Source organism: Oncorhynchus mykiss, chromosome 9 (assembly GCF_013265735.2).
Source record: "Oncorhynchus mykiss isolate Arlee chromosome 9, USDA_OmykA_1.1, whole genome shotgun sequence".
NCBI classification, from domain to species: domain Eukaryota; kingdom Metazoa; phylum Chordata; class Actinopteri; order Salmoniformes; family Salmonidae; genus Oncorhynchus; species Oncorhynchus mykiss.
This window is the reverse complement of record NC_048573.1, coordinates 13822187-13835811: the sequence shown is the minus strand read 5'-3', so window position 1 is coordinate 13835811 and position 13625 is coordinate 13822187. Positions and strand designations below refer to the sequence as shown.

The window sequence follows — 13625 nt, the reverse complement described above, 5'->3', positions numbered from 1 at the left end:
AAAAAAAAACAGGTTAAACGTAATGAAATGCAGCTACTGTAGTTTGCGGTCTTTCCAGCTTCAGTTTGAAGTGATTGTGTTAACTGTGCTGTTGGCTAGCTCCTCTGAACAACAGTGTCCTGACAAGAGAGCACATTTTCTATGCCAGTCGAAATCACCCATCATTAGCTCATTGTTATGGACGTATCCAAATAAATGTCACTAGAAAACAGCTTTAACAAACGCAAATGTAGTTACTTTGCTGTTATTCTGGCTGCACTGTTTGAAGTAACTGTAAGTTTGCCGTAGTTTACTAGCAAGCAAACAAGGGTTAAGAACATTGCCAGCCAGTATGGCAATGGAACATTTAGAACAAATGACTGGGTGGTGTCCATAGATACAGAACAAAAGACTTAACAACTTGGTAGTGTCTCTGGCAACTAAACCGATAGAACAAACGCTTGTTTTTCAAGTTTTTCATGAAGATATGTCAATCATTATTTGAATATGTTGGTAACCGGTTGTATAAAAGTCATAAAGCCCTCAAGTCCGGTTTTTGGAGGATATATTGTTACGGTTTGCCAGCCCTCGACTTCATCTCAGGCCTAACAACACCCGTGCCAATATATCCTCCAAACACCGGCTTCTCAGGCATTATCACGTCAACAATAAACAGTCATAGGAATACAGTTGTAATAAAAGAGAACAAAAATCACACTTTTTTCTACACATAGCAAGTTAACAAACATACACGGAACAGAATACATGGAAAACGGTATCAAACACATCAACTTCTGATGGGTTAAGCAGAATTCCATCCAGGTCAGCGGGAGTGATAAGCCAATGCATTGTACTTCTGAGCAAATATTCCAGCACCATACTGGTGCTTTGCTTTATGTCTGTTGAAACTATACAACATACATCACAATAGTAGGCATTATGCACCTTTTCAGTTTAACGAACCACCAATAATCTCCTAGAAGTAGAATAACATTTTACTACTTTAAAATGGAGAGAGCACTCAATGGCTCTGGTCAAACTGTCACATACATGGAAAAGGCAAAGATAGGGATGTGTCCTCTTTACAGCTTTTTGGTGACAGAACTTCTGAAGGAGTATTTAATGCTTTGTCCCTGATGTAAAGTGAAAGTAAATAGGAGACAACAAATTCACAGGTAGGAACGTTCCTTGTAATAGAATTCCGTACTATAAACAGGTAACTGAATACTAAAACAACATACCCTTTTAGAAGTCTATGATGGTATTCTAATGTTCCTAAAGAATGAGTACATGACACCAAAAAACAAATATATGCTTTCCTTTGTACTTGAGGGGAAAAGAAGCCTAAATCTCAGCCTGCATTAAATACTGCAGTGCATCTCCTCCTCATGGACTGCACCAGATGTGCCAGTTCTTGCTATGAGATGTTACCCCCACCAAGGTACCTCCATGTTCTTGATATTTCTTGGGGGAATGGCCCTAGCCCTAGCCCTCACCCTCCGATCCAACAGGTCCCAGATGTGCTCAATGGAACTGAGATCCGGGCTCTTCGCTGGCCATAGCAGAACACTGACATTCCTGTCTTGCAGGAAACCATGCACAGAACAAGCAGTATGGTTGGTGGCATTGTCATGCTAGAGAGTCATGTCAGGAGGAGCCTGCAGGAAGTACCACATGAGGGAGGAGGATGTCTTCCCTGAAACACACAACGTTGAGATTGCCTGCATTTCTGAACAATAAAAATGCACAAATAAATAGGTAGTAAACCCAAAATGGCTTTGTAAATAAAAGTATACCAGTGACTGAGCCTACGAGTGACTAGAGAAGGCCAGCCAACCCTGGTATACAAAGTGCAGTGGTGCGTAAGGGTTTTGCAGTTTAAAATAAATCTCAAAGTGCCATGGTAAAAAGAGTGTAAATTCATCTCAAACACTGAGCGGAAGCATTCATATATAAAATATCCCCATGGTCTAGTAAAGGCATAAATATAGCTGATACTAGCCTCCTTCTGGCTTCAAAAGAAAAACAGGCCTTATTCCTAAAATAAACATGTATGTGTGCATTTATTTTGCAACGCGAGCAGTGTGGTCAGCATGTTAGCCCCACCCATGTCTTTAAGGAGTGACATGGAGTCCATGTACTAAACAGAGTGATTATGGTAATGTAGTAAACACCCAAAGATTTCAAGACTAAAAGTGGTGAAAGGAGTAGCCTACAATAAGGAAAAACTCTAGGTAAAAATACACTTCATCTAGTCCTTGGCCTTTATTCTAATCTGACTTTGGTGCCAGTCGTGTTGTTCTTTACATTACCATCATTACCATCTCTGGTAATCACACACTATATCACAATAAATTAAAGGTTTGTTTGTCACCTGCACAGCATACAGAACGTGTAAGCGATACAGTGAAATCATTACTTAAATAGTGGAGTCTTTTGTTAAGATATTTAGCTAGCTAAACTATGAACCATAATCCAATCTCATAATTCCACGCATGCACCATGCATGAATCTGCCGGTAGCTAAAGCTAACCAACTACAGTAGGTTCAATGTTACTGTAGCTACCTAGCTATCATTAGGCTATATCTAGCAATGCAAATGGCTTTCTGAGATACAAATAATATTACTACACAGATTATGCACGTAACATTAGCTAGTGAGCCAGTCAGCTAACGTTAGCTAGCTATTAGTACAGAGACAGGTGTTTTTTACAACAGCATCCTGTGTTCTCTTTTCGACTATCTCCGCACTTGTAAATCATTTCTCTGCTTCCACCGATTTCAAAACTGGGTCAACTTCAGTGACAACACTGTTGATCACCGTTTCTTTTGCTGACGGGGATGGGGGAAGACTCGACAATGTCTGGTTCAATGAAAATATTTTTACAAAAAATGAAAAAAAAAACTTCAAATACCTTACCTGTGAAGTCGTGACATGCGACATTTTCCTAGCTTCTTGAAAAGGGTCATATATTAAGGTACACTATAAATAAACAAGTATGTGGATACCTCTTCAAATTAGTGGATTTGGCTATTTCAGCCACACCTGTTGCTGACAGGGGTATAGAATCGAACACACAGCCATGCCATATCCATAGACAAACCCTGGCAGTAAAATGGCCTTACTAAAGAGCTCAGTTACTTTCAAAGTAGCACCGTCATAGGATGCCACCTTTCCAATAAGACATCAATTTTTTGCACTGCTCGAGCTGCCCTGGTCAATTGTAAGTGCTGTTATTGTTAAGTGAAAAAGTCTAGGAATAACAACGGCTCAGCCGCAAAGTGGTAGGCCACACAAGCTCACAGAAGACCGAAGAGACCACCGAGTGCTAAAGCATGTAAAAATAGTCTTTCCTCGGTTGCAACCCTCACTACGGAGTTCCAAACTGCCTCTGCAAGCAACTTTAGCACAATAACTGTTTGTTGGAAGCTTCATGAAATGAGTTTCCATAGAAGAGCACCATGTGCAATGCCAAATGTCGGCTGGAGTGGTGTATAGCTTGACGCAATTGGACTCTGGAGCAGTTGGAATGCGTTCTCTGGAGAGGTAAATCATCAGTTCGAAACAAATTTCGATAAACAATTCGTCAAAGTAGCCCGTAATGGCTCTCCTCTGAAAGTGACGTGCAGCATATGCCTAGCTTCTTGAAACAGGTCAAATATGTTGTTAGCTTATACTTAAAATACCCATCCAGGCATTGTAAGGTATGAGGAGGAATGTGCCCCTGATCTGAATAGTCAAAAGACCAATTAGGCTGTGTTTACACAAGGAAACCAATTCTGATATTGTTTTTCACTAACTGGTCATTTGAAAAAGATTTGATGTGATTGGTCAAAATACCAAATAGTGAAAGAGTCAGACCAAAAGCCAGAGTCAGAGGGATCAGCCAATGCATTATACCAGAGACAGAAGAGAAAGCAAAACACTCTACTCCCAAATGTTTTCTATTTGGGTGGGGCCACTCTGGTGACACTAAATACCCTAGAGTCAACTGTTCCCTCTCTCTTGTTAGCATGCCAGAGATTGAGGAACCATGAACTTACAGACAGGAACCTTGACAATTTATTTCAATGGAAAACGGACTGAGTATCTTATTTATCCACCATCTTTGATTATATTTCTGAGCAAATTTTCCAGCAGTGTTTAGCTGCTTGGCTTTATACCTGTTTAAACTATACACAATCCTGCACAGTAGGTGGCGGTATGTACCAATAAGTTCACGGAAGCAGAAATTGACTACTTTAAAATGGAGGGGGGGGGGGGGGGGGGGGGGAGTATTTAATGCTTTGTCCCTGATGTAAAGTGAAAGTAAATAGGATAGACGACACATTCACAGGTAGGAACGTTCCTTGTAATGGAATTTCATTATCAACATAAATTAATACTAAAACAGCATACTTTTTTAGAACTTTATCATGGTATTCTAATACTTATGCAGTAAATGAGTACATTTCCTAAAAAAATATATCAAAAAATGCCTTCCTCTGTACTTAGGGGAAAAGTTGCCTTAATCCCAACCATTATAATAAATGTCAGATGTTTTTTTGTTCGGTGTTATATCTTGTAGTAGTTTTCCTGTCATGGAATATGCAGTTTGGGTTTTCTACAATGCCTGAAAGTGCTAAATTCATTGTCGCAATGCACTGCTTAATGTTGTATGTGGATGAATTATAATTGCTTTCAAGTGAATTTGTTTGGGGCTGAACAGTTCTTAAGTGTATACATTTACCAATAATTATATTTCCTCATGTTTATAAAAGATGGTGTCATTTCTCAGGAACCTAATTGCTTAATGTTGGTTTGTTCCCATTCTTGATGTGTCACCCTGTACTTTTACAGTATGTTGTTAAACCTGTTCTAGAGATCATCTGATATGGTCTTAGAAACCAAGGGCATTAAAGGGACATTTCACCTTAGCTCTGCCATTCTACAGTATATATTCATTACTTTAATAACAACAGTTTGTTTTGTCATAAACCACAAGTCCTCACCAAGAGTTGAACAAAATTATATCATTGATAAGCATCCGTCTGGAAAGCTTTTGCATATACACTACCGGTCATTCAAGGGATTTTCTTTCTTTTTACTATTTTCTAGATTGTAGAATTTTAGTGAAGGCATCGAAAGGTTGGTCAAAGGGTTGCTATTTGAAGAATCTCAAATATAAAATGTATTTGTTTAACACTTTTTGGGTTACTACATGATTCCATATGTGTTATTTCATAGTTTTGATGGCTTCACTGTTACTTTATAATGTAGAAAATAGTCCAAATAAAGAAAAGCCCTTGAAGGAGTAGGTGTTTTTGACCAGTAGTGTACTGTATGTGTCAAATATCTTGAGTTCAAACATTGCATTCAAGACAAAACGTCTAATGATAAAGCTGCAATCGGTAAAATAGTGAAAGACTCAACCTGACATACAGACATACCCTCTCAGACAGCCAGGCAGACATCTCGTGAAGCATATATTTTTTGCAAAAGTATACCAGATTGATGCTTTTCAGGTGATACCACACTGGTCACCTTCGACATCTAGCAATGAATCAGCTGATAGGAACAATGGCTCTATCGAACACGGACAACCATATCTAAAACACACACAAATGTATCGTGTGATCGCTATAACAGAGGCCTTGCAGAACAGGACTGCTTTTACCTTATAAATGTTGTCCACGCAGTCAATATACCGGATGTGGTCATTCGGTGCGTCCTGTTGGCCAATTATGTGTGAAACATATCTGTGACCTGGAAGTGTTAAATGTTAAGTTGAAATGTTCCTTTAAAGACATTTTTCATCTCACTCATTGACAAACTGATACATTTTTTTGTGAACACAAGCATAAGCGTTTTGATAATTTTGTAAATGATGCGATATTTGGGGTTTGGGTCAAGATTCACATGGCCTGACAAACAAATGTATCTATTTTCAGATATGGCTTCCTCCCTGAATGAAAGCCAATTCCAGTGCTCCATCTGTCTAGAGTTGTTCACTGACCCAGTTACCACTCCATGTGGCCACAACTTCTGTAAGAATTGTATCGGAGGGTATTGGGATATCAGTGACCTGTGCCAGTGTCCTTTGTGTAAGGAGACATTTTACAGAAGGCCTGAGCTTCGAATCAACACGTCGTTCAGAGAAGTTGTTGATCATTTTAGGAATATGAGAGATAATGAAGGGTGCATTGCTGCAACTGGAGAAGTGGCCTGTGACATCTGCTCTGGGAGGAAGCTCAAGGCCCTGAAGTCCTGCCTGGTGTGCCTGACCTCTTACTGTGAGATTCACCTGGAGCCTCATCAGAGAGTGGTGAATCTGAAGAGACACAAGCTGATTGACCCTGTGGAGAACCTGGAGGACAGGATGTGCAAGAAGCATGATAGGCTGCTGGAGCTGTTCTGTAGGAGCGACCAGACATGTGTGTGTCAGTTTTGTGCTGAGACAGACCACAAACATCACCACACTGTGCCACTACAAACAGAATCGCAACTAAAGATGGTACCTTTTCCTAACGACGTTAACATTTTCCTTTTAACACTAAATATACAAACCTCTTTTTTTTCTTCTTTTTTTTTTACCTTTATTTAACTAGGCAAGTCAGTTAAGAACATATTCTTATTTTCAATGACGGCCTTAAGAACAGTGGGTTAACTGCCTGTTCAGGGGCAGAACGACACACTTGCCAGCTCGAGAGTTTTGAACTTGCAACCTTCCGGTTGCTAGTCCACCACTCTAACCACTAGGCTTAGGGGCTAGATCAGCTTTACTATTACAGATTGTGGGTTCTATCAATGTTAATGTCTGCATCATATCCAATCGCCCATATAGTTCTCATTTTTTAAATATAATTTTCCTTCTTCATTACTTTCCCATAACCCAATCACCCCTCCCCTAATTGGAGTAAACTAACGGACAACAATGCTACACTGAACAAAAATATGAACGCAACATCAAAAGTGTTGGTCCCATGCATCATGAGCTGAAATAAAAATAAATAAATAAAATCGCAGAATTGTTCCATACGCACAAAAAGCTTATTTCTCTTAAGTTTTGTGCACAAATTTGTTTGCATCCCTGTTAGACAGCATTTCTCCATTGCCAAAATAATCCATCCACGTGACAGGTTTGCCATATCAAGAATATTAAACAGCATGATTGTTACACAGGTGCACCTTGTGCTGGGGACAAATGGCCACTTTAAAATGTGCAGTTTTGTCACACAACACAATGCCACAGATGTCTCAAGTTGAGGGAGCGTTCAATTGGCAAAAAGCGAGCCAAGGACCCACATGTCCAGCTTCTTCACCTGCAGGACTTTCTGGTTGGGGGCGGGCACTGAGGAGTGTTTCTGTCTGAAATAAAAACTATTTTTATGGGGAAAAACTCATTATGATTGGCTTGGCCTGGCTCCTAAGTGGGTGGGCCCTCCAAGGCCCTGCTGCTCCCCTGCTCAGTCATGTGAAATCCATAGATTAGGGCCTAATGAATTAATTTAAATTGACTGATTTCCATATTTGAACTGTAACTACAGATGAAGTCGGAAGTTTACATACACTTAGGTTGGAGTCAGTAAAACTAACTTTTCAACCACTCCACAAATTTCTTGCTAAACCTCTTAAGAATCAGTGTCCCGCTAGCGGGACAACTTCCGGTGGAACTGAAGGGCGCGCAAATCAAATATTATGGATTTTAAACATTTAGGTGCATATAAGTGTCCTATATCGGCTGAAAACTTGTTCTTGTTAATCTAACTGCTCTCTCCGATTTACAGTAGCTATTACAGTGAAAACATGCCATGCGATTGTTTGAGGACGGCGCCCAACATCAAAATATTTTTTACACCAGCACAGGCTTTATACATTCACATATAAAGATTAAATATCCACATACTTTTTGAAAATCTTCAAATTTGTCATCCAAAAGGGTCCTAGCTATAACATGTGGTGACGTTTTGTTAGATAAAATCCTTATTTATATCCCAAAAGGTCTGTTTAGTTGGCGACAGCGATTAGAGTAATCCACTTGTTCAACTTGCAGAGAAAGGATTCCAAAAATCTACCCCTAAACTTTGTTTCAACAAGTCAAAATATGATTCTAGGAAGTTAAAGCTTGGTTGTAAATGTTTCTTCCAAATGAACAATGACTTCCATACTTCCAAGGTTGTGGCAAAATGTCTTAAGGACAACAAAGTGAAGGTATTGGAGTGGCCATCACAAAGCCCTGACCTCAATCACATAGAACATTTGTGGGCAGAACTGAAAAAGCGTGTGCAAGACATTTCACATTCTTAAAATAAAGTGGTGATCCTAACATACCTAAAACAGGGAATTTTTACTAGGATTAAATGTCAGGAATTGTGAAAAACTGAGTTTAAATGTATTTGGCTAAGGTGTATGTCAACTTCCAACTTCAACTGTAAATGCTACCTTTCCATTTGAACAGAGTGCATAGTAGTGTTGGATTTAGTAATCGAGTACTGAAAGAAATAGAAGTGACAGTTTAAGATATTATACATTTTTATCTAAACATTTGTGAGGTACAGGTATTCATTTCTTTATATGAAGTCATAGAAACTACAATTATTTAGCAAAAGTTTACATTTTTTAAAATGTTTATTGATAGTTCACTCAAATTGCAAAATTACGTATCGGTTTCCTTACCCCGTAAGCAGTCTATGAACAAGGTACAAGGCACAAATCCCAAGTCATGGTACCTATATTAGCATGTTTCACACAACATTTTAAACATGGGAAGCATACACAGGACTGGCATCATGAGGTGGCATGTGTGTACGTAAACTTCCGACTTCATCTGTCAGTAAAATGTTTGAAATTGTTTCATGTTGCAATTGCATTTTTGTTCAGTGTAATATATACACTGTACATTTTACAATAGTTATCTTTTTCAGTTCCCTTCAACCCCTCCCATCCATCTCTGAAAACCATCCAATTAGAACTTCTACTTGCATATATTTGTGCTGAACCTTTCTATTCACTATTCACCCAGCAGTGCTATTTGCAGAGTTGGCTCTATATCAAATGCCATTTTTCAGCCATTTCTAAACCTGCGACCCAAAACAAGCTACATAGCACTTATGGTTTGGTCAACTAATCCAGCAGGTCTGTCTTTTGTTTAGTTACCACGGCGACTGCTGTAGCTATCTAGTAGCATTAGTAACTACTTTAGTGTATGTTGAACACATTTCTAGTGGCAAATGTGTTCAATTATAGCCATGGTATAAAAGGGATATTCAATTAGGTGTCTATGAGATATCTAGAAAATAATGCAACTTCGTGTAATGTCAGTTCCACTCCGCTAGCATGTCGTGGAACACACCTTCCATGTATTTCATTACTTTCCATGGAACGTATAGCCCCTTGTTGATTATCCCTTACATAAGGTTATCTTATCCCAAGAAACTGCCCTACACCAGCTACGTTTTGGGAATAAATGAAGGAGTGTAGCCCAGGGGTGCTCAACTCTTACCCTATGAGGTCCAGAGCCTGCTGGTTTTCTATTCTACCTGATAGTTATTGCATACACCTGGTGTCCCAGCTCTAAATCAGTCCCTGATTAGTGGAACAATGGGGAAAAAAATGCAGTGGAACTGGGTTTGAGGTCCAGCGTTGAGTTTGAAGGATGTAGCCTCGTGTTGTCCACAGGCTCTTATTCGGAGGTCAAAGGCGGATGTGCAGCAGATGATCCAAGACCGGCAGCTGAAGGTGGAGGAGATCAACGCTTCAGTGAAGTTAAGTAGAGTGAGTCCTTAGATTAACAGTCCCCCCAGGATTCCGCAGGGATTTTTTGTGATGCTTGAATTTGCTGCAGCTATTCTGACATTTTGCATGACAATATGCCAAAATGTTTTCCAATTTGACACAAATGCACTGATGAGGAAAAGGTTTGTTGACATGGGGCATGATTGAAACATATGTCGTACATGTGCAGTGATTGGTTGAAATTGCGAGCCATCTTTTTGTACTGTGGTAATAGGTCAGTTTTATGCTACAATATTGTGATTATTTAAAATGTTTGTTGTGGAAATAGCCTTAACATATGCCGGGGATAGTTTTGTCAAAATGCATATCGCAGAATCCAGGAGGGACTGATTCAAGAATTCAGCATTATTTGTTGTTGCAGCGCTGATGCGTTTCCAATCATAAATGTAATTTTTCAAGATGTATTATGCTGGACAATTTATCTACATGTATAACTAAACCACATTGGGTGTTAGTCTAAATCTAATATCGATGTCTATGATGTAATCAATGTCAATTCCTATCAGGACAATGCAGAGAGTGAAATAGCGGACAGTGTTGAAGTCTTCACTGCACTGATGCGATCTATTGAGTCAAACCAGGCTGAACTCATAGAGGTGATTGAGGAGAAGCAGAAATCAGCAGAAAGGCAGGCAGAAGGGCTCATCAATGACCTGGAGCAGGAAATCACTGAGCTACAGAGGAGAAGTACTGAGCTGGAGCAGCTCTCACACACCGAGGACCATCTCGACCTTCTACAGGTCAGTGGAAGTACTTAAAAAAAAATGTAAACTCATCTTGTTCATTCCTTATGCTGGAAACCTGAAAGAAAAAGCTATGTATTTCAGGCCTGTGAGATGTTTTGACAGTAACATTTTACCTTCCTTTTAACAGAGTTTTTACAAGCAAACTACCCTTCCAAAATCTAAAAGCTGGACTAATGTTGCTGTTTATCAAGTCAACTTCTTGGGCTGTGTTCGAAATACAGTGCTTCAAGTGAAAGACTCCACCGAAGACCAAATAAGAAAGCTGTCAGCTATCGGTATGTTTGAATCACAGGGTATTTAAATGTTACAGGGTTTTTAAATGTTTTGCCTTAAAACACAGGTGTCAAACTAATTACACAGAGGGCAGAGTGTCTGCGGGTTTTCACTCCTCCGTTGTAGTTGATAGAAGTAAGGTCACTGATTTAGTAAGGAACTCTCCTCACCTGGTTTCTAGGTCTTAATTGAAAGGAAAAAACTAAAACCGTCAGACACTAGGCCGTCCATGGATTGCGTTTGACACCCCTGGCTTAAAATACACTTTTTATCTGTATTTTGTTCATTAGTCTGTTAATACTGTTAATACAATCCAAAAAAATGGTGCATATCAGCAGTCAAGTGTAAGTGTTCATAACATGCCAGTCATAAATCTGTGATATACATGTTCTCTTGGTTTAACAACAAATAAGGACAGTCAGGACATTAAAACTTCCCTCTCATTGTACCAGTTAACCACTAATTGGGCTTTTTTTTCCACAGAACTGAAAGAGATGCAGAAATATGCAGGTACAGAACATAATTTAAGAAATGTAATTTCAGTGCAGAGAATAGCATGTGATGTTTCACTTTTCTACATTTATGTAGTGGACGTGACGATGGACCCCAACACTGCAGGCCCATGGCTTATCCTCTCTAATGATGGAAAACAAGTGAGAAAATCGCCAAGGAAATTGAAGGTCCCAGATAATCCTGAGAGATTCACTGAGGATGTCTGTATCCTGGCCAAACAAGGGTACAACTATGGGAAACATTATTGGGAAGTTGGGTTACAGGAGAAATCAAACTGGGTTATAGGAGTAGCTTGCGAGACAGTGCCTAGGAAGGAATTAATTTCATCTGAGCCTGAGAAAGGGTTATGGACTCTGTGTCACAGGGATGGCAAGGAATATCTGGCGTGCACAAAAATTCCACGCCTTATTTTACCTTTTCCCCGACCCCAGAAAGTCGGTGTCTTCCTGGATTATAAGGAAGGCCAAGTGTCATTCTTTGATGTTGATGCAAAGTCTCACCTATTCACTTTCACAGGGTGCAAATTCTCAGAGAAAATCTTTCCCATATTTGATCCTTGTCGTACTGCAGAAATAAATGAAGACCTTCCTCTTATGATTACTATAGTGCAGGTAAATTAGTGACAGAACACTCCATGCATAGTGTAGCTCCAGCTACAATGTACTGTATATGCTTCAACCGTAGATAAATTAGATGGGCACAGTCAAATGTTCCCATCTTTCCTTTCACTCTCATTTGGAATAGAGGCATCTACGCAATGGGGGACATGGGACGTGGACTCATTTCAACTATAGTTTACTTTGGGGGTCTGAAACTTTTATATTTATTGTAATACATTTTGCAAATATCTTGATTATATTTACCTTCCTTATTGTGACAAAATTAAATGTAATCCTAATTATTCTAATATCCATTTTTGAAATGTACGGTTTATCAAATGGAAATACTGTATTTCAAATCAAACTTTATTTGCCACATGCACCGAATACAAAAGATGTAGACTTCACCATGAAATGCTGACTTACAAGCCCTTAACCAACAGTGCAGTTCAAGAAGAACAAAATATTTACCAAGTAGGCTAAAATAAAAAGTAACACAAAAAGAATAACGATTTTTATTTGTACCGGTGTGCATAGTATCTACTGTTGAAATCGGAAGTTTACATACACTTAGGTTGGAGTCATTAAAACTAATTTTTCAACCACTCCACACAAATGTCTTGTTAACAAACTATAGTTTTGGCTAGTTGGTTAGGACTTCTACTTTGTGTATGACAAGTAATTTTTCCATCAATTGTTTAGACAGATTATTTCACTGTATCACAATTCCAGTGGGTCAGACGTTTATATACACTAAGTTGACAATTATGTCATTGCTTTAGAAGCTTCTGATAGGCTAATTGACTTCATTTGAGTCAATTGGAGGTGTACCTGTGGATGTATTTCAAGGCCTACCTTCAAACTCAGTGCCATGATTTGCCTTGATTTTCATGGGAAAATCAAAAGAAATCAGCCAAGATCTCAGGAAAAAAAAACTGTAGACCCCCACAAGTCTGGTTCATCCTTGGGAGCAATTTCCAAACGCCTGACGGTACCACGTTTATCTGTACAAACAATAGTACGCAAGTGTAAACACCATGGGACCACGCAGCTGTCATACAGCTCAGGAAGGAGACGCGTTCTGTCTCCTAGAGATGAATGTACTTTGGTGCGAAAAGTGCAAATCAATCCCAGAAAAACAGCAAAGGATCTTGTGAAGATGCTGGAGGAAACAGGTACAAAAATATCTCTATCCACAGTAAAACGAGTCCTATATTGACATAACCTGAAAGGCCGCTCAGCAAGGAAGAAGCAACTGCTCCAAAAAAGCCAGACTATGTTTTGCAACTGCACATGGGGACAAAGATCGTATTTTTTGGATACATTTCCTCTCGTCTGATGAAACAAAAATAGAACTGTTTGGCAATGATGAAAATTTGTGGGCCGATCTGAAAAAGCGTGTGCGAGCAAGGAGGCCTACAAACCTGACTCAGTTTCACCAGCTCTGTTAGGAGTAATGGGCCAAAATTCACCCAATTTATTGTGGGAAGCTTGTGGAAGGCTACCCGAAACGTTTGACCCAAGTTAAACAATTTAAAGGCAATGCTACCAAATACTAATTGAGTGAATGTAAACTTCTGACCCACTGGGAATGTGATGAAAGAAATAAAAGCTATAATAAATCATTTTCTACTATTATTCTGACATTTCACATTCTTAAAATTAAGTGGTGATCCTAACTGACATAAGACAGGAAAAGTTTACTAGGATTAAATGTCAGGAATTGTATAAAACGTTAAA

At 39.2% G+C, this 13625-nt stretch overlaps 1 protein-coding gene across 1 annotated transcript; it reads left to right on the top strand.

The window, feature by feature from the left end:
- The first annotated feature begins 4290 nt into the window (after positions 1-4290).
- LOC110531530 (E3 ubiquitin-protein ligase TRIM39) lies at positions 4291-12388 on the top strand. Its single transcript, XM_021614749.2, has 7 exons — positions 4291-4316; positions 5911-6473; positions 9638-9733; positions 10261-10494; positions 10628-10775; positions 11257-11283; positions 11362-12388. The coding sequence occupies exons 2-7, from the start codon at positions 5913-5915 to the stop codon at positions 11904-11906; spliced, it is 1611 nt and encodes a 536-aa protein (XP_021470424.2). The 5' UTR covers positions 4291-4316; positions 5911-5912; the 3' UTR covers positions 11907-12388.
- The last annotated feature ends 1237 nt before the right edge of the window (positions 12389-13625 follow it).

Bases quoted from the DNA above. Each gene is read 5' to 3' on its own strand.
- LOC110531530 (XM_021614749.2), top strand. From the start codon at position 5,913: ATGGCTTCCTCCCTGAATGAAAGCCAATTCCAGTGCTCCATCTGTCTA. The intron at 6,474-9,637 runs GTACCTTTTCCT...TGTTGTCCACAG, and splicing joins CAGAATCGCAACTAAAGATG to GCTCTTATTCGGAGGTCAAA. The intron at 11,284-11,361 runs GTACAGAACATA...ACATTTATGTAG, and splicing joins AGAGATGCAGAAATATGCAG to TGGACGTGACGATGGACCCC.